The 23,207-nt window shown below is 26.4% G+C and overlaps 2 protein-coding genes across 2 annotated transcripts; one reads left to right on the top strand and one right to left on the bottom strand.

Moving 5' to 3' along the window:
* Positions 1-239: 239 nt before the first annotated feature.
* HER10_EVM0000984 (GMP synthase) lies at positions 240-1,157 on the bottom strand (the record flags this gene model as incomplete). The annotated part of the gene is made up of 2 exons (XM_035470748.1): positions 240-766; positions 839-1,157. The coding sequence occupies 2 exons, from the start codon at positions 1,155-1,157 to the stop codon at positions 240-242; spliced, it is 846 nt and encodes a 281-aa protein (XP_035335614.1).
* Positions 1,158-20,224: 19,067 nt separating this feature from the next.
* HER10_EVM0007260 (uncharacterized protein) lies at positions 20,225-21,229 on the top strand (the record flags this gene model as incomplete). Its single annotated transcript, XM_035476819.1, has 2 exons — positions 20,225-20,724; positions 20,755-21,229. The coding sequence occupies 2 exons, from the start codon at positions 20,225-20,227 to the stop codon at positions 21,227-21,229; spliced, it is 975 nt and encodes a 324-aa protein (XP_035336205.1).
* Positions 21,230-23,207: the final 1,978 nt, after the last annotated feature.

The raw sequence follows: 23,207 nt of genomic DNA, 5'->3' as shown, positions 1-23,207 counted from the left end.
AATACCAAGAGAGAGGAGAGGCGACAAAGCAACATGTTGTTTCTCTTCGTAACGAACCATGTCATCAAGTTAATAAAACACCATCGGATATCTTTACCCGTCTTCCGAATGTGGCCACACACATTGTTGTGCGGACTAGGTCTTTGCCCAGACATGTCAGCTGGGCTAGCTTCAGGATTGACAAGTAAGTTTCTGCACAACTGGGCAGCCGTTACTACAACACCATTTCCAACCACCCATCACTCTATCTCATCATCGTCTCCATGGAAGAACCTGAGAATAGCCGCTGCGACCAAGTCACCATCATGTTCCCAATGCGCAGTCTCCGCCGCCTGGTCCGCATGTTCCATATCTTGAATACCACCACTGTCAATCCTCATCTGGATCTGCCTTTTTACCATATCCTCATCAAACGCCAAATGCGCCTGTGATGTGAAGAGCCGGCCCTTGATGTAGACGCCCTGCACCTTGGTGTGTTCACTGTGACCCCACACATCCACCTTGTCACTCGGCTTCAATAGGCCCTTGGAGCTCTCGGTGGTAGGTGGCGCGACGACTTGGTCTTGGTGCATTTGGTGAAGGTGCACATGATCGTCTTCTGTCTTAAATAGTTGCTTACCCACCGACGAAAGATCGATGCGGCAGTGGCCTAACTCCCAGTCTTCCGAGGGCGCTGGTGCGACTTCGGCGCCGAGCATCCGGTTGAGAAGCTGGTGGCCGAAGCACACGCCGCTCAAGTGGAGATCCGGCCGGCGCTCCCAAAGTTCTGTTGTCCGGAGTCAGTACTGCTGGTTGCGGGTGTCTGTAAAGGGTATTAGTGGCTTGAGTGGTGACGAACCTTGTAAAACTCCGAGGAGTTTGAGAATCCAGGGATTATCTCCGTGTGCATCATACATGCTTCCGGTGATCAAGACACCTTGATAGCTGTCGAAATCTTCAAATGATGGGACTGTACCTCCCTTTTCCTCTACCACGAACTTCTGATCTGTATCGACTCCCAGCGGTGGGTCGTGTTCAGCGCCGGCATGCTGGAAGTGTGTATGCAGAATTTCTCCAAAGCTTCCCTTTGCTGCATGGGTGTCAGGATGGGGGTTGTCCGTCTCCAACACAATTATCCGGACGACTGGCGCGTCGGGGGCAGGGTACTTCTTTGACATCTTGAATGTGTTTCACCCAAGGGGCTTGCAGTATGTAGAGTAATGGTGACAAGGGTGTTGAGCTTAGGCTATTTGTGATTACTCAATGGGCAACTTGAGGGTATCGGTGAAGTAAGAAAGTTGCAGGTAATTCACAGGTGTAGCGCAGTGGCTCACACATTACTTAAGGGTGAGGGCCATCCCCCCAAGACCCCTTCTATGGTGACGCGTTGTAATGTCGAGTAACTAACTACATAGGCCAAGGGAAACATTCCTTAGCATTCTGCCGTTGCGTCCGGGTCATCTGAATACAAAATTGACGTCAACAATTTGCGCGCGACTATGTTCTGTAGGGCTGAGGTGAATGGATTCTTCGATGACGGTAAGTTTTCTGCATTTGAATTTTCATAACATAATTCCCGTCCTCAGTCCACTACACCGGCGGCTCGGCGGGTTCCACAGGTGTGGAACTACTGCTGCTTGGCCCAAGTTCAAGAAAGCTAAAATCAAGTATTCCAGGCTTGTGCCACCTCCCAAGCCATGGCGAAGCTTGCGCGGAAGAAAGCTGGTGTTAGCTGAGGCTGGCTACAAGCCACAGCCACAGCCACAGGCTAAGGCACAGCCACATAGATATGGCTATGCCACATCATATTATATATATATTATAGCCACGTAAGCTACAGAAATATAGAGAATATAAGCTTAGTTTATACTATATATATAGCCCCTACGTAATATAAAATAACTAGGGCTCATAACTAGTACTATAACTAGTTTATCTAAAACCTTAAAATTAAATACTATTTATATACTCTATTCTTTTCTTTTTTTTTTTTTAAACTCGCTACTATATTAATTACGAGCTATATTAATAGCTTACTATATTAATATAATTATACGATTTATTTATTTAGCTTAATTTAATATCCTTAAGTATTAACTACCTCCTTTAAGTATTTAGTTCTATCTAATTCTATATTAAATTACTAAATTAATTAATTAAGATCTAGCTAAAACGTACGGATCCTATATATAAAAATTTCTATATTTTATAATTTAAATTCCTTAAGTTTACTCTACTTTATACCTTAATAAATATATTTATTAATACGTATTACCCTAAATATTATTTACTTTATTATATATATATACTTACTTACTATTTACTTTATATATTATTTATTAAGTTTATATCAAACTTATTAAATATATCTTCTTACTAAATATATTTATACCTACTCTATACCGTGCGGCGCTAGTTATAGTTAATAATAAAAATAATTTATATAAATATAAATAATAAATAATTATTACAATTCGCTATAACTAAGTATCTATTCGTATAGCTCTTAATAAAGGTAAATTAAAAATAATAGCTAATTTATAAAAAATATCCTTTTAACCTAAGTACCTACCTATTTCGATATAAAATATCCTATTAAGTAAACTATATTATACTAAGGACTTATTAGTTTTATTAAAAATTAGAATTACTAAGTAATAATATATTATTATAATTATAAAAATTAGAGAATATTTTAAACCCTATCCGTATTAAAAATTTAATATATATCCCTTTTAACCTCTACCCTAAGAGAACTAATAAAGGGATTAAATAGCTTATATTTAATACTTATCCCTAATACTAAGAGATTACCCTATACTAAAAGCTATTAATAAAATAATTATTATATCACTATTCCTAGATCTATAAAAGGATAATACCTCTATTTACTTAAAAATATTACGTGCGGATTATTACTTAGATCCTATACTAATATATTAAATAATAGTACTAAAAAAAAGGCCCGCCCCTAAGTACTTATACCTAAAACTACTATAGTAATAATAGTAATAATAATAAATAATTAACGAAAATAAATTAATATTAATATTATTACGACCTAATACGTATAATAAGGCCAGGGCCTGCCCCACAGGACCTATAGCAGCTACTATACTATATATATAAGAATACGAACTTAGGGTAACTCCTCTTAGGATAAAAGAATTATAAATAAGTTACGTAATTACGATCGTATAATAAAATAAAAAACGGACGCTTATAAAAAAATAAAACGAACGATTATATATAAGTAAAACGGATAATTGTTTAGTAAATAGTTAGATAATTATAAATAATAGTATTATAAAGAATATATTTAAAGACGAAACTTATATATAATATAAACTCGAGCTAAGCTTAAGAATAGACTCCTATAGCTTTTTAGTAATTAACTTAGTATTAAATCTTTTAATCGCTTTTAACTATTTTTATTAAAAACCCCTTTTAATAAGATTATAATTAATTACTAAAGATTATAATTAATTACTAAAGCCTTACTTATTTTATAATTTATAAATATAGTTTTAAAAAGCTATTTATAATTACGATACTATTTATTTAGTTATTGTAACTTTAATTTTTATTAATATATTTATTATAATTAGCTAGTTATAATATTTTAATTACTCCTATTTAATAAGTTTATTTTATAAAAACTAACTAAATAGTAAAAACGATATTTTTAAAATAATTTTATTTACTTTTTAATTAGTTTTAAAAAAGGACCTATCCTTTTAGAATTTTAAATAAAGAAATAAAGAATACCGAAGACTTAAATAAAAAAATTAACTTTATTTTAGAGATTTATATTACTATATAGAGATGTTTTAAAAGAATAAAATATTACTTAGATATAAGTTATATTTAATAAAGTTATAGGCTACTTAGAAATTAAAACTAAAAAGCTAAATATTTAACTAAATAAGTTAATATACTCTAGGAGTTACTAATATTATTATTACGCTTCTTTATAAAAATAATAAAAGCTTAAGCTTAATATACTTATTATTTATAATAGTATTCAAGAACTCTAAAAGATTTCTAATTTAAGTTAAGAACTATTAGAACTTTTATTATAAAAATTTTATTAATAGAACTAAGAAAGTTATATATACTACTAGCTTTTTTAAAAACGAGCCTTAAATAATTTAAACTAATTTAAGAAAAATATTTTAGTAAAGAAACTTTTGATAAGTATTTTATTAAAGTATGCGATATATATTTTAGTTTTTATAAATTTAAAAAGTTTTTAGGTCCTTATTTTAAGACCTTAATAAAAACGATAAGCTAAATATAATTTAGCGTAGTTATAATAAACTAAATTAGTAAAAATACTTTGCTAAATTTAAATACCTTAGTACTTAACTAGACCTTATTAATAATATTAAAATATTTATATTTTATTAAGGACTAAAGGACGAAATTAAGGACGAGCTAGTTAAGCTCGATAAACTAAAAGACTTTTTAGTATAAAGAACTCGTTATTAAAATTAATAACTAACTTTATAAATATAAAAAAAAGAAAAGAATAATTTAATATTAGATAAAAATATTAATAGTAATCCTAACGTAGTTTTTAGGCGAACTAGCGACCGTAATAATTAGAATAGTAACTAATAAAGTACTTCTTATAGATAATATAATACTATAAACCTTAGTATTGCTAAGAAAAAGATAACTATTCTAAAAAGGATTTTAAGTATTATAATTATAATAAACTAGGATATATAGCTAGAGATTATTAATAACTTAAATATATTTAGTACTAGCTTATTTTAAAAAACGAGCTAATATTATTAATAAAAAGTGCTTTACGTATAACTCTTATAAATAGTATACTATAATAATAATTATCTTATTTACTAAAATAATAAAGAATAAATAAGATACTATCTAAAAACCTAAAAATAAGGGATAATTAGGATATAATACTACCTATACGTTAAAACTTTAGTAATAATAATTAAAAAAAAAATACCTACTTATAAACCCTATACTCTTAAAAAAATAATACTAAGTATATTATTATACTTTTATAAATTTATGAGAATATAAAAAAAGCTAGGACGGACCTATTATAAAAATACCCTTTATTTCTTTAAAAAACGGATTATATAGAGGTTCTAAGTAAGTATAAGAGAATAACTTTTAAATTTAAAAAAGGACTTAATATAAAAAAATTATAAGTAACTTTATTTATATAGTAAAACGAGATAATAAAAATAACCCCTTAAAAAAAGGGCCCTAATTAGATAATATCCTAACTAAATTTATTTATATAATATAACGAAACAATAAAAATAAAAATTTATTCGTAAAGTTAAAAAATAACTTAAGGACCTAAAATATAAAACAAAATTAAAATAATTAAAAAGCCCAATTTTAATTTCGAAATTAAAAATAGAAGGATAAACTTTTAATTTAAAAAAACGAACTTAAAATCGGATTTAATAATTATATTTTTAATAAAAATTACCCTACGACTTAAATAAACTTCGTAACGTTACTTAATAACGTACTTAAATAGAGATTAATTATAGATTTTATTTTAATATAAATAATACTAGCTCTAATAAAGAACTTAAAAACTATAGTATAAAAATATTAACCTATACGAAAATAATTAAATAGTATAGTTTTATAAAACTAATTAATTTAAAAAGTACTTATAATACTACTAGTTAAGGAAATAGCTCTTTATTTAATATTAAGGACGCATTTTATAAAAATTATTTTAAGTAAAATACTTTAATAATAAGTATTTTTAGTATCTCTTATTTAAAAAGATAGTCGCTTCTACTCCTAAAAACGTAACAACCGACTTATTAAAAATATTTATATTAACAATTAGCTACTAAACTAAATAACTTATATATTTTAATAGACTTAATAAAATAATATTCGGACCAGACCTATATTTCTTTATATAATACTAAAATAATAAATATATAAAATAGGATAAATATAAATATAACTATTATTAGATTTATTACGTTCCTAAATCCCGAACTTAAAGAGAATAAGAAAAATAAATTAAATAAAAATATGATTAAAAAATAGATTTTTAAAAATTAAAAATAATTATAAAAGAACGATAAAAAGCGAAAATTAAAAATAAGTTCTTATATATAACTAAATAGCGTAATAACGTATACTTATAAATTAAATTCGAAATATATAAATATAAACTGCATTATAATTAATAGTAGCGCATAAAGAAGTTTTATATTATTAAGAATAATAAATAAACTTAACCTATTATAAGTAAAAAGACAACCTATATAAACTATAAATAGTAAAAGAAAAAAGTTAATTATAATAATAAATATATTAATTAAGAAACCGTATACCTCTCGATATATATTAATAATTAGTAAAAATAATTTTAATATAATATTATAGAAATTAGAAATATTGACGTTATCCTAAGAATCTTATAATTATAAAAGTATAACTTACGAATAGATTAGACTATTAGCTAGGTCCTATAAAAAATCTAGTTACTAAACGACTTAAAAAAAAGTTTAAACGGATTTTAAATAATACTTAAAGAATAAGAATAAATATAATATATAGCTTTTATTAGGATAATAAAAATAATAAAATATTTATAGCTAGTACCGATAATCGAGGATTATAATAACTTTAGATTATACCGAGGAGTATTAGATATATATAAAACTATTTATAGAACCTAAAGAAATAGGATTATTAGAATATAGTAACTAGGATATAAAAATTAAATTTAAAAAAAGAATACAACCTGGTTTTATTTAATATACTTTATAAATTAAAAAAAAGATTATTTTAATAAGTATATTAACAAAAAACTTAAAAAGGATATATTTAACTTTCAAATCTCTTATAAAATTCTTTTTATTTTTATATTAAAAAAAAATCGAGATTTATTATTAATTATAAAAAACTTAACGAAATTATAAAAAAATTATTATCCTTTACCCTTTATTACTAAGCTTAGAGATTTATTTTATAGAGTTAACTAATTTATTATAATAAATTTTAAAAAGTATTTAATTAGATTTAAATTAAAAAGAAACGAATAAAAAATAGTATTCTAAATTTATAAAAGACTTTTGAGTATCTTGTTATATTTTCGGACTTATTAATACTCTAATAACTTTTTAAACGATAATTAACTATATATTCTAAGAGTTCGTTAATATCTTTATTATTATTTATATTAATAATATTCTTATCTTCTCTTCCAACTTTAAAATATATAAAAAGTATATTTATATAGTATTTTAAAAACTCTAGGATACTAAACTATATACCGAACTTTCTAAATATAAGTTCTATATATAAAAAGTAAACTTCCTTAAATATACTATTATACTAAGGTAAATCTATATATAAATATTAAAAATAAAAGTAGTTAGGGACTAGCCTATATTATAAAATATTAAGGACGTATAAGGATTTTTAAAATTTATTAATTTCTATTAATAATTCCTTAAGGACTATACTAATATTATTAAACCCTTAATAACTTAATATAAAAAATACCCTATTTATTTAAGATCTTAAGTACAAAGAAGTATTTACTAAAATTAAAAATATAGTTATTTCCAAATTAGTTATTATAATTCTAGACCCTAGAAACCCTTTAAAATTAAAACTAATACCTCGGACTTTATTATAAGTAGTTTTAGGATAGAGAAACGAATAAAGAAAGCTTTATTTATATTATTTTTATTTTAAAGTATTCTATAGAACTAAATTAATAAATTTATAATAAAAATTAATAACTATTATTAAAGTATTTTAAGAATAGAAATTATAATTATTTAAAACTAAATATAAAATTATAATTTATATAAATTATAAAAATCTTATAAACTTTATAATAAATAAGAATTTAAATAAATAATAAGTTAGATAGAGCGAGTTCTTATTTAAATATAATTTCCGAATTATTTATTAGAAAAGTTTAGAAAATAATAGAGCGGACGCTCTTAGTAAAAACTTAACTACGAAGTTATAGTTCTTAAAAAATATAAATTATCCTTAAATAAAAAAGGATAGTAGCCTTATACTAATTACGAAGTTTTTATAATAACTAGAAAAATTAGTACTAGCCTAATTAGAAAAATAACTTCTAAGCTTATTATAAAAATTTATAATATACTTATATACGGTTATTAAAGAGTTACTAAAACGTAAAAACGGATTTGCTAGTACTATAATAAATCTATTATATATATAAAAATTATGGAAGTAATTAAGGATTGTGCGATTTATAAAAAAGTAAGAATAGCCTGTATAAACTTTATAGCGAACTATAACTATTATAACTACTTATAAAAGTATAATAATTGATTTTATAAGATTTTATTATTAAACTATTAAAATTTAAAAACTATTTATAAATATATAATATAATAATATTTTAGTTATAATTAATTGACTTACTAAGTTCGCTTATTTTATATTTTATAAAAAGCTAGTAGCGCAAGTAGCGCAAAAGAGTTAGTATATATCTTTTTAAAATTATTATTATTAACTATAGAAAACTAAAAGAAATTATTTTTAATAAAAGCTTTTATTTATTTTAAAGTTTAAAAATCCTTAATCTCGTAACTTAGTATAAATTATAAATTATTAACTTTTTCTACCCGCAAACTAATAATTAAATAAAAAATTAACTAAATTCTTAAAATATACTTTTATTATTATATAAACTACGATTAAAATAATTAAATAATATTATTACTAATAGTTTAATTCGTATATAATAATATAGTTAGTAAAAGTATAAAAATCCCCGTTTTACTTAAATTACGAATACTAGCTAATAGTATATAGAGAAGTATAATAAGGACTATAAGCTATTAGAATAGTAATTAGTATAGTAAAACTTAAAAAATTTAAAAAAATATTTTAAATCTTGAGTTTATATATTAATATATAAAAAAATATAAATAGATTAAAGATTAGAAAATTAATTTTAAAAAGGAGATAGTACTTACTTCCTTTATTATAATATTAAAATAAAACGATTAAGTAATAAATTAAATTATAAAAACTTAAACTTTTAAAATTATTTAAAAGTCTTAAATGTTAATTATAAATTAAGACTTCTAGATATAATAAAATATTATTTAGTTTTTATATTTTATTTTTAAACTAGTATTTAAAGGTTTATATAAAAAATTATATTATTATAAAACTTAATGAACTAGAGTATAAAATTAAAAAATTATTAATTATAGAATTAAAAATAAAATATAAAAATTTCTAATTAAATAAAAACTATAGATATAAGGAAAATATATAAGAACTTATTACGAACCTCTAGAACTTTTAATAACTTTTGAAAAGTATTAAAATTAAAATTAAACTTAGAACTTTTAATTATTATAATATCTTAGTTAATAATTTTAAAAGTACTATTAATTTATACTTCATGGGCTATTAATAAAACCTCTTTAGTATCTTTAAAAACTTATTTAATATAATATAGCTCTTTTTAAAAACTATTTATTTTAAGTACGGAGACGCTTTAATTTAAATAATAATTTATTTAATTTTACTTAAATTTTTAATAAGTATCATTTTTTTATAACTTTATAACCCTTTTAAAACGTAACTCCTCTACTTCTCTTTACGATCTAATTAATTAAACTCTATTACTAAATAATTAACTACGCTATTAACTAAATAATAAATATAAAGATAATAAATACTTATAAATATAAATAGTATTAATAAAAGTATTGTATAATATACCTAGTTAATAATATATATTATAAATTTCGGAATTAAGAAGAATTAAATACTAAACACTACGCAAATAATAATTTAAATAAAGTATTATTTCTATACTTTTATTAAAAATGAATAATACGTAGTAATTAATAATAAGAAGTATATTTAAAATTTTGATTTTTAATTTAATTTAATATTATATTAGTATATTTTTAATAAAAATAGACTTAACGATTCCCTAACTTAAAACGAGCAACTTATTTATAAGCTTAGAAAACTAAATTTTAAAAAGAGGAGCTAATATTATAACCTAATATATATAATAAAGCCAGGGCTTGCTCTATAGGACTTATAATAATTATTATACTATATATATAAGAATATAAACTTAGGGTAACTCCTCTCGAAATAAAAACTATAAATAAGTTACATAACTACGATTATATAATAAAATAAAAACGGACGCTTATAAAAAAATAAGATAAATAATTATATATAAGTAGGATAAACGACCGTTTAGTAAACGGTTAAATAATTATAAATAATAATATTATAAAAATATATTTAAAAATAAGATTTATATATAGTATAAACTCGAGCTAGGTTTAAGGATAAACTCCTATAGCTTTTTAGTAATTAATTTAATATTAGATTTTTAATCGCTTTTAGCTATTTTTATTAAGAACCCCTTTAATAAGACTATAATTAATTACTAAAACTTTATTTATTTTATAATTTATAAATATAGTTTTAGGAAAGCTATCTATAACTACGATATTATTTATTTAATTATTATAGCCTTAACTTTTATTAATATACTTATTATAACTAGCTAGCCGTAATAAATATATTTTAATTATTAATAGTAGTATTTATAAAGTAAAATTAAACTAGATAATAATAATAATATTAATTATAGTTATAAGAGCTATTTCCGAGAGCTACGGATATAAATATTTTTAATTTAAAAACTAAAAATATTACTAATCTAAGTATAGTTAGTAATAGTAAGCTAACTATTTATACTAATATCTACGTATTTACTAATTAACTTATTAATTTAACTATAACTTAAAATAAAAATATTATTAAAAAGTTTAGACTTAGTATTTATAAGGACCCGTATTAATATAATATTTTTAAATTTTAATTATTATTAATTATAACTTATTATGAACTATACCTGTAAGTACTATTATTAATAAGCTACTTAAGCGCTTTAAACTATATTATAGTAAAATAATACGCTATTAGAAATATATATCTTTTATTTTTTAAATATATATCTTAGTAAAAATATACTAACTTATATCTAATTTATAATATAAAATACTAAGGCTTATAATATATAAGATTTTTAAACTTAGCTTCGTACTACTTATAAATTATTTAATAGTACTATTTAGAGTCTTATTTTACTTCTTAATAATTATATATTTTTAAAAGATTTCTAATTTATTAAAATATAAAAATTTATTATTAAAACGCTTATAGTAAAGTATATATTATAGAGGACTTTTTAATTAAATAAAATACTAATAAAATTTTATAACTAATTTAGTTACTAAAATTATATATTAGGATAAAATAACTTAATATACTAATATAGCGAATATTAGTATCCCTTAATAAATATAAACCCTATATCTAATTTATAAACTACTACTGAGGCATAACCCGTAATAAATACTAGAGTACTTTTTAAACTTAATTAGCTATAGCCTAACCTCTAACTAATTTAATATCTAATTACTTACTACTTTAGGGGCTAAAGAGGTAGCTATAGTAATTTATATCGTAGCGGATATTAATAAACTATTCTTAAAAATAAATACCTCTTAGTACTTAAGGATAAAATACTAGCTATTAGAGCGTATTTAATTAATATTTAAAATAAAATATAAACTAATAACGATATTAATAATCTAAAGGAGATAGCTTAATTTACTTATTACTAAGTACTAACCGTAGTAAATAATAATAAATACGAGAACTATAATAAAAATATATTTAAAAATTCGTAGCCGGGTAGATTAAGCTAGGAAGAGACCTACTTTTATATCTAATATATCTTACGTAACTAATTTTATTATAATTAGCCGCTTTTAAAACCTTTATTAATTAATAATTAAATAATATAAGATATATTTAAAAATATTTAATAATAATAACTAGCTATATAAGTATATTTATAAATAATATAGTAATAAGTAAATAAGTACGAATATTATAGTAATTATATTTATAATATTTATTAAAGCCTTAATATAAGTATAACTAATTATATTAGTATTAAATATTATAAAAACGGCTCTAATTATTATTATTTTATTAGTTAACCCGTAATATAAATAAGTATAGGATTTAGTTTTAAATCTTAGTTATATTTAAAATTTTAAATTATATTAGACCTATAATAATACTATATTTAGATAAATATTTATAGTAATACTAAATACTTTATTATACTAATCGATAAGATATTTTTTAAAAGTATTACTTATATTTAATACTCTACTAGAGCATTCTTAATTATTATTAAAGGTCTTAATAATATATAGTACCGTACCGATTAGTATATTATTATAAATATATATTTTAGAAATATAGATATTATTATATAGAGATAACTTTGCTATACTTTAGTATAAAGTATTAGTTATTAATAATTTAATTATGAATATATTAGTTAGTATAAACTATAGGACTAAAAATTTAATATCCTTAATAATAAGGGCTATATTATTATATAAGCTTATTATATAAAAATTCTAATATTAGCTTAGTATAATAGCTAAAAGTATTATACTAAAGTTATAGCCACTAATAATACGATTATTATACTAAATATTACGATATATATATTAGTATATTATATAATAATAAAAAAACTAAGACCTTATTTTTAACTCAATAACTTACTAGTTATAATATACGCACTAATTATAAATACGTTACTAAGTTATATTATAGTATATAATAATTTAAAAAAGCTAAAATATATTAATAAAAATAAGCCCTTAGATATCTCTTATCTATCCGTTAGTATAAACCTAAATAATAAATCTAACTTAAACTACTAAAATAGCTAAAGCCGTATTAAAAAACTAATTATAATTACTAAATATATTATATAACTATCATTAACTAAGAATAATTTAATAACCTATTCTACTAGTATTAAAATTTATAATAAATAACTTAACGTTAACTATATCGGAGTAGTAAGTAATTTCTAAATATATAAAGGTTTTTAAAACTTAAAATATATTAATATACTTAAAAAGACTATTTCTATATTATTTTTAAACTAAATTAGTATTTAAAAGTACCTAAGTAATATAAAGTATATTTAGTAAGTCTAGTAGAGAAGAGTATTATATAAAAATATTAAGTAAGCTCGTAAATATAAATAAGGCTTTTTATATATAAAACATAGTCCTACTTATATCCTTAGTTTTTATAATTTAAAAAAAGGCGCTTACTACGGCTTAAATAATGGCAATTATAAGAGCTATATTAGTATATTTAATACTAAGGGTAGTATATCTAACCCTATAGCCTAAAGTATCTTAGGATATAAATAAAAAGAGATTAAAAAGGACGAATAGTAATAAATATTTAGCCATTAAATAATATAATTATAGTAGACGTATACTTAATAAAAATAATAAATTATATTATATTTAAAGTAGCTAACGTAATATATATTATAATATTTAATATTATAACTTTTATTACTAATAGTACTTATATCCCGACTCGTAATAAGTATTTATAGTTATTATAACTAATAAATAATATATATTTAAATATTTAATAATAAGTTATAAGAATTATAACGCTTATATATAATGCTAGATAAATAACTTATTATATAGAATAGCTGCCAATAGCTATTATAATAATATTATAATAATATTGATTGGCTTAGATTAATATTTTATTAATTTAAATAAGGTTTTAATTTAATTAAGAAATAAGAATATACTAGGCCTTAATAAATCCTTTGCAGGATTCTTATTTATTATTATCCTTAGTAAAGTTATAAATATATTTAATATAACTATATTAGAAGATAAGGTTAAATTATTAATATTTTTAAAACGCTATAAGTATTAAAGTTATTTATTAGCCTCATGGATTATTATAATATTATATCCTTTAATATATTATTATTATAAAACTATTAGAATAGTAAAAATATTATTATTACGAGAATATTAGTACCGTAATTTAAATAGTATACTTAAAATAAGAGTAATAATAAAGCTAGTACGTAAAGCTTAGTTAATTATTATTAATATTTTATTACTTATGGCTAAAGAGATTAATATATTTAAATAACTTAAAACTGTTTTAATAAATAAATTTATATTAGTATTTTTATACGGATATTAGCTATTTATTAATTTTAATATATATATTAATAATATTAGTATAATAATATATTATATTGCGCAGGATATATTAAATAAACTCTTTATAATAATATTGGGTAATATTTTAAAAATATTATATCTTTTATGTACTACGATTTAGCTTATTATATTTCTCTTTTAGGTATTAAACGACGTAAAAAAATATTAGTTTACTAAATTTAAGATATATAAATACGTTTAGATAATATTTAAAATAGTATATTAAATTTGCTAAACCGAGAAGATATTAGTATTAATATATATAAACTATAAGGCTATTATTAATATAATATTATAATAGATCTTAAATATTATAAACTCTACGGCTAGGACTATTACTAATAAAAGCTAGTTTACGTATTAAAATATATATTATAGTTCGATATTAAAATCGTATATAAGCTAGAAAGATTATTTAGTACCGGATATACTTAGTAAACTAGTATTTATAGATAATACCCTATTATATTAATTAAGCGGGCTAGATTAATTCTTTAATAATAAGGATTATAACGTATTTCTTATAAATACGAGAGGATATAGTATATAGTTTTTTTAGCTTTATAGGTATAAAAATCGACTTTAATGGGATTACGTTTTTAAAAGAAATTACACAATATAGTATACTTTTTAATTATATAATATATATAATATACCCTAAGTATATACTTAACGTAATATAGTAATTTTAATACGAAAACCGCTATTTAATTTAGGATAGGTAAGCTATATTTTACGCAGTAGTACTGGTTAGAAAGGTTAATAGTAAAAGTTAGTTATAAAGGTTAGAGGCGGCCCTTAATTATAAAGGTTCTAAATTTTAATAGTAACGTAAAGGTTTCTAAAAAAAGGGCTAAAAGGGCTAATATTTACTATTTAGAGCTTATAAAAATTCTTTTTATTCTTATTATTTTTAATATTACCTAAAGCTATTCTTTATTTAAACTAAATAAATTTATTAAATAAACTTATTAAATAAACTTATTAATATATATAAACTACTACTTTAACGAGAACTTATTTTCTTAATATATAGTTAGTAACTAGCGGGCTAGGACTTTCTAAAGATATCCTTTAATAAGTCCCCCCCTCTAGGGCTCGATAAATTAAGCCCCCTCGACGCCCTAGCTATTATAGCTAACGTAAGTATATTTAAGGAGTAGCGTAGTATTTTTTAATAATATAGAATCTAGCTAAGTAATAGTATAAATATTATAAATAACTAGATTAGTACAGATACTAAGATTTAGTATATTAACGCTAGCTTAAAAATTATATTTTATAAAACTAAAAATCTTTTTAATATAGGTTATATTATAAATATAAGGGATTATATAAGGGGTCCCCTAACTTTTAATAAGAAGGAGTACGTAATATAGGATCTAGCCGCTTATATAAGCTAGTATTAGGAGGTCCTATGCGTATTAGAGTAGGTAAAGCTTGCCCTATAGACGGGCGGCGGAAAGTTAGGAGCTATTAATAAAAGGGAGATAATAGTTAAGTCGGTTAACTATTTTAGTTAGTAATTAAGTACGGAGCGTAATATACCTAGTTTTCCTTAATACGTAATATACGGTATAAGAGGATAATATATTTAACTTTTATTAATAAAACTTATATTACTAGCTAAGTTATATAAAATCGTTAATATCTTATTAAATTAAATATCGTAATAGTTTATTATTATTATAATTTATATAAATCCGGATTTTAAATAACGTATTTAACGTAAATATAATAAAAATCTAGTTTAAAAAAATTAAATTAATATTATAAACGAATATAGCTATTTAATAAAATAATCTAGATAACATAATAATTTTACCTTTTATATTTAGGATAAACTTATTTAAAAACCTTAACGGATCGTTAGGATACTTAATTATATATCCTAAGGACTTATATTAAAAATATTTTTAAATTAATTTATAATAGTAATTATTACGAATATACTAAGATTTTAAAATTTTTGCTAATTATTATATTTATAATAGATTAAAGTAATTATAAACTTATTTTAGTTATTATTTATAATATAAAATTTTTAGATCCGTTAGTATAGAGTATATAGTAATTTATAACTTATTTTCTTATTACTATACTTATATTATATAATCTTTATTAATTTTATATTAATATTACTTAAGTTTAGGATTAGATAATTTAATACTATACTCGTAGTAATAAATAAATTTATAAAAAAGTATAAATTATACCTAGTAAATTAACTAATAATACTATTACCTAAGTAAAAATATTATATTACTAATTACTTATTATGAACTAGGGGTACCTAAGGTTATTTTTAGTAACCGTAATCCTAAATTCCTTATATAGATATAAAAACGATATAAAAGTAGTAAGTACTTATTATTATATATAATAGTATATTATTCTTAAATAGATAAATAAATAGAGCGTATAATTTAAATAATTAGATTAGCCCTTAGGTACTATATTTACTTATTAAAATTTTTAGAGGACTAATTAGAAATTATACTATATTTTTAATTTTAATAAAAATATAAAAGCTAAATTAATAGGACTTACCCTAATAAAATAGTACGAGGATTTATATTTAGTAATATTATTGCTAGTATTTATTATAATATTAAGATAAATATTATATTACTTAGGAATCGAATTTAGATTTATAATGCTATTATAATAGTATTTATAATAATAAAATAGTATTATGATTGTAAGTATATAATAAAATTTTTAACGTCGGAAATAAGGTATACCTCTACTTATACTAAGGATACTAAATTCTTTAAATAATAATCATTAGCTATAAATATAATATAAAATACGTAAGATTATTTTATATTATTAAACGTATTAAAGGGTAATATACTATTTTTAACTACTATTAATATAAAAATCTATAATATTATTTTAATAAACTATTTTAAACTTACTAGGTATATTAATTTATTTAGTAAAACGCTATTAAATATCCTACTAGTTATAAATATAAATAAGATTTAAAATTATATTAAAGTATTACGAGATATAGCTAGAAGTTAATAATATTTAATAATATACTATTACCTCGGACCCGAATATAATACTTAGCTAAGCAAACTTAACGTCTATAATAAAGTTTTTAAAAATAGAAAAAGGAGATAAAAATTAATAACTACTTTCTTACTATAACTTAAATTAAACATACTCTTTCCTTTAGAACTAGCCCCTTTAATTTAAAAATAAAATTATAGTACTCCTCTTAAAATTTTTTTAATAATATAACTGATATACTTCTTATATATAGTATTAATAGCCCTTTCTTTAAAAAAGGGCTCTAAACTACTTATTTATAAACGAAAATATTTTATAAAACGTTATAGTAAAATTTTTTATAATCCTATATTATTTTAATTTAATTTATTATTATAACCTAAGCTAGTACCTAATATACCTTCTTTAGAGTATAAAAAGTAATACTTAAAAACCTTATTTAAGAATTTAATTCTTATAATAATAAAAGAGGATTTTTATTTAATACATAGTATTTAGTTTATAAAAGAATTAATATATTTATATTAATATACGTACCTAGATTAATATTTATAAATATTATTAATATACTTAATAATAACTTATAAAAAGTAGTTTTGAGAATAAGGCCTTATTAAGCTACTTAAAAAATAAGGAATAAATAACTAAGGTAGAGAAGTTTATTTATTTAATATAATATTAGATATAGAATTTGCTTTCTTAATAATATTATTTATAACTTATTTTAAAGCGAGATAAAAGTAATAATTATAGTTAATAATTTTAATTTAGCTAACTATATATTTTATAGAGCTATTTAAACTATTATAATTAGTAATAATAAAATTAAAATAGGATTAGTATAGGCTTATTATTAAAAGAAATAAAAATATATAAAACTTCTTATTAAAGTTCCGGACTAGGAGATATTTAAAATTATAACGTAAATCTATATTAATATTATACTAAGTAAATATAATAATATTAATAAATACGATATATAGTATATTTATACTTCTTTTATTAAACCCTTAATTTTATAATCTATAATAACCTTAATAAGTAAAAGAAAATAGAATTTAATAAAGATTTTAATAATAAAAAGCCCGTAAATAAAAAGATTAAAACTAAAAACTAAAATTAACTTAGATATCGTATTTAATATAAAAATATTAAGAGAGCTTATTAAGAAGCTTATTAAAAGATTACTAAAAAACTATAAAAGCTTAGTATATTTAATAATATTTTTAAAAAAGCATATTAAAAGACTAATAAAGAGCCCGATATATTTAATAATAATATCCCAAAAGCTTATTAAGAAGACTATTAAGGAGCTTGATATATTTAATAATAAGATCCTTGAAATAAAACTTATTAAAAAGGCTATTAAGACTATAAAAAGCTTATTAAAAGCCTAATACTAAAACCTAATATTACTATATTTAATAAATCTAAGATTATTAAATAATATAATATTATTATATTTAATATAAAGGAATTGGATATAAATTAAATATTAAAAGCCGAGAAAGGTAAAAATAAAGCTATAATAAAAATAAAAACTAATAAGAATATCTATTTTAAAAATAAATAATTCTACCGAATCGGATAATAATAAGTAAACTAAAGTACGTATTTATTATAATAAATATATAAAAATATAGTATATTAAAAAGCTAAAATTAATAAAGCTAATAGACTAATTACGCTTAGTTAGTTTTTTATTATAAAATAGCTAAAGGATATAAGGGTAATATAATTAATAACGTAAAGTACTTTATTAAGTATTATAATAAATAAAATATATTATAAGTAGCTAGGTATATATCGAGAAGGATATTAAAACGAGGTTATTATAGTTTATAAAGTTTAAAAATTTTTATTTTTATTTTTATTTTTTACTTTTTTATTTTAAAAGTTTATAATTTATAAAAAGATATATAAGGATGCGTAACCTAAAAGCGGGGGGTAATTATTAGCTAAGGTTAGTTATAAGTTATAGCTATAGTTATAGGCTAAGGTATAGCTATATAGATATGGCTATACTATATTATATTATATATATATTATAGCTACGTAGGCTATAGAGATATAGAGAATATAAGCTTAGTTCATACCACATATGTAGCCCCTACGTGGCGTGAGGTGACCAGGGCTCACAGCTGGGCTGGATGACTCGGAAGTTCAGTCTCGGCCAGTGTAAAGTCTACATGATGAGAATAAGCTTCTTAGCAAGTCTGAATTCATGTTTGGCTCTTCGCCACGGCGGTGCTCAAGAAATCCGAGAGAGGGATCTCGGGAGATAAAGAGAGTGGTCAGGGCCAACTGCCCAGACCCCGAACTCGGAAGTCCACCACAGTGTCCCCAGTTAATAACTCGCCCTTACCGTGGGAATAATGGGGAAATGCCCCGAAAATATAGCATCACAATGGATCAAAAAGCCCACAGTCAAACGTTCGCGCAATATCTGCAGTGACGTTGCAAGGACAATGGGAATTTGCAACTCGGAGATAATGTTCCTATCTACATGTGATTCAGTCAATGGTTCCGCAGCATTCTGTGAGACCAAACTTGTTCTTTGAAGCATGACGTTCCAGAACCACAAAGAGGACTTATGAAGCCTAGGGATACAGCGCAGGGCATCGTAGCGAACTATTAGGATTGTGATGGATGCAACCAGTCCCCCCTTGATGCAGTACAATAGCCAACAAGACGCAGACCACCTCGGGCACAGGAAGTAGGTGCCTCGCAAGGGATATTTTTCTCAAAGAAACACCGCATGATTCGGCGTTTTCTTTCGCGATGCTGCCGAAAGGCACTAGAAGTTGTCGTGTCAGAGGAAGGCGCCTAAGCGACACAAAGCAGGTAACGAATAACAACTACGAGGGAGCACAGATGCCTTCAGAGGACCAAGAGCACCATTTCAGATATAAGAAGACTCGAGTATCCGGGCTTACAACATCTTCTCGATGACTTGATCGAGACAGTCTCAGTCCCTCCACTGTTTGGCACCTTACCTGAGAAACATTCCAGCTCAACCATCCAACGAGTCCGATGAAATGGATAGAGAAACCTTGCAAAAGCTTCGCAACATGCACTTCGGCGGAGGGTCTGGTGGAGGTCTCGGCAGGGCGAATAGCGGAGGGAGCCAAGGAGCTCCCTCTGTCGTCGGTTCGCTTGACGAATCTCTTGATATCGGCGAAGGCAACGATGCATTCACTGGCAACCGATGGGACTCGGTCCCGTCGGCCCAAGCCGGCCGCCCTCTCATCGGCGCTCCGCACCAAGTTCCGCCCCAAAGTCTACAGCAATCACGGCCACCGTCGGGATACCCACCCCAACAAGCCGTCCCGCCGTACATGCCGGTCGGACAAGGGCCGGTCGATCGTCTCGTACCCTCGGATGCCGCCGCCATGACGGACAAGCGCGAAGAAATCCGCAAGGTTTTCTGGCCCGAAATCAAGTCTTGGATGACCTCCGACACGGCCCTCGAGCAGTTTGCTGCTCCCTGCCCCAAATGCTCAACATCAATGACCACCACGCCCGGCCAGAACTCGAACCGCGCCATGGTTCTTGTTTGCGGTCACATCCTGTGCGAAGCATGCATCAAACAAATTGCAAGTCTTTACAACCTCGGTCAACCAAAGTGCCCCTACTGCCCGGGCCTCATCGGCCCTTACTCGCAGTGCGCTCAAAGCTGTGTGGATGTGGGCATGATGGGCCTGCCTATGCCCAGGAGCATGTCAGAATTGGACAAGTTCCCGCTCACCACCCCCGAGGGTGCCTCCCGTCCTTCGTGTTGCTTCACGTGCCGCGCTCTCCGCGTCGAGAGAGCGACCAACTCGCTGATGAGAGCCATACTCAGCGAGACCAGGTCCCGTGCGGTTTGGGCTCCCAGATACGACCACAAAGCTGATGGGAAAGATTACAGTGACTACAAGCGGGTACCAGCGCTTGACAACATTATGAGGCAGATTCGAGACATTGCGCATAGCGATTATATCTATCAAAAGTATACTTGGCTGACGCCGACTGCTGAGCAGAAGAGGCAGGAAGCTTGGGTGGAGATGCTGGACACGGGACGTCATGTCTCGTAAAGGAAAATTCAGCTGCATAGGCCTCAGACTGTCGAGTTCCTGATGACGATCGGAACTGGGTGGCGAACCAAAAGGAATGAGTCTACGGGAGCAGGGGAAAAGCGCAGGATTGAGTCTGCAGCTGCACACAATGACAAGTTCAGGCTTTACCGAGATGATTATGTTCTGGCTGACTATGTAGGTATTACTGGACCTGAGCTCTCCTTTAGCCCTAGACGAGTTTGATGTACCCTGAAATTGCATTCTGAAGGTGTCAGATCCCATTTCAACCATTCTGGAAGTCAATGGCGCCAGACCACAGAGTTCTTGGCGTATCGAAAAGCTTCAATATGTAGATCTGGATAATGTCTTGGCCATACAGGATTATGCAGGTGCAATGAGACAATCGCAGGGCACAGTACCTCATCTGTGCCACGGTTATAAGGATAAAGCCCGAGGATCCGTATCGAATGTAGCCGCGGTTGTTGTCCTGCCCTTCAAGCTAGTCGCCGTGAAACGCTTGCGGAGGCAGTGCCCGAGCCAATGGTAAATCTCCGAGTCTTTCTTTAGACAGGCGGAACGTCACTGAAGATCGTTAGAGACATCGAAATCGTTTAATCTCACAGATTAGCATTGCATCTCCGCAATATCATAGCTTATCGACGTATTGCATTGACTTCTTCTAAAAAATTCGGCTGGTAGGTTCTCCGATCACCGGTAGGTACTGTACGGAGTACAGGCAGTCACTTACACACAGTCAACATTGACTACGACTCGCTAGATGAATGGCGTTTGAACTGTATCAAATCCACAATTGAGGGCTTCAAATCTGGTTTTTACAGGACGTAACAGTGTTGACATTACTACTCCTTCGTGGCGTGATGTGGCAATTATCCAACCAGACTAGCATTTTCAAGGCAGCATGCCGCTGACATGCGACTCTACATGTGCACGCAATCACCGGTGGGATCGTAGTTGTTTTCTTGTGACGAGTCAGCTGGACATCTGCGAGAGTCAAGGGGCTGTCCGCAGACAGAAATTTTCTGACGCAAGGTTTCATACTCCAGTGTGTTTCCGGTGGCACGCGCCGTTGCAAGGAAGTGCTGTGGAACGGCTCAACCTAGCCTGTTCAGATACGATCAGCGACCAGTCTCTAGTTGTTAGCGGTTAGTCAATGCATCGGAGTGTCAAGTTCGACATGGGCCTCTAGTTCACCAAAGCATTCAAAGAGTCTTTCTCGACGCGCGCGAAATCACTCTGAATTTTTATCTACCAAGAGCTGTCACTGTCAGATCATCATTGCAAGCTGCTCTACTTCGGAAGAGAATGATTCAATTCGAGTGTTGTTTGACTCCGTTGACTCGGATCGGTGTAGGAGTAGGTTTGGGTCCCGGCTTCGAATCAATGTCGCCCGGTCCAACCAGCATCCACGTCGGGGAAGCGGTCTTGAGGCTGGAATGGCATATCCTCGTATGCGACGTTCTCCGGGCGGGAAGAAAGTGTATACCATTGCGGTTACAACAATGGAATCTCTTGGAAGTCCTGGGCGCAGCCTTGGTATCCCGATCGCTGGCCGGGCCAATTGTCTTGGGAAACGCCCGGTCCTTGGCCATCGGCAAGCAGACATCTTGGCGACCATTGTAGGTATTCATGTGCAGACTATGGCTCTTCTAAGTAATTCACTGATATCTCTTGTCGGAGCTGCGAATGGTAAAACGACCTTGCAGCTGCTAGCCTGTGGCAGGTCGCAGATCGTATCCTCGGTAGCCGACCCCTCGTGCCCCAACGTCAAACATCAGCTTCATCTATCTTTACTTCGCAACACCATGGGCAACAGAGAAGAAATTGCAGCGCTCCCATAGAAAGAAACCGCTTCTTGACAAAGCCAGGGCCGCATCCAGCCCAGTTGCCAAGACTCTATATGGTTTCGGGGAGCCCTCGTTGTTGGAGGTCTTGGGACTTGGACCGTTTCACCTCCGCTCAGACGCACTTCTCCACC

This window comes from Colletotrichum scovillei (assembly GCF_011075155.1).
Source record: "Colletotrichum scovillei strain TJNH1 chromosome Unknown Contig00003, whole genome shotgun sequence".
Classification (NCBI taxonomy): Eukaryota; Fungi; Ascomycota; class Sordariomycetes; order Glomerellales; family Glomerellaceae; genus Colletotrichum; species Colletotrichum scovillei.
Note: the sequence above shows the minus strand (reverse complement) of the source record. Positions and strands in the feature narration are given on the sequence as shown.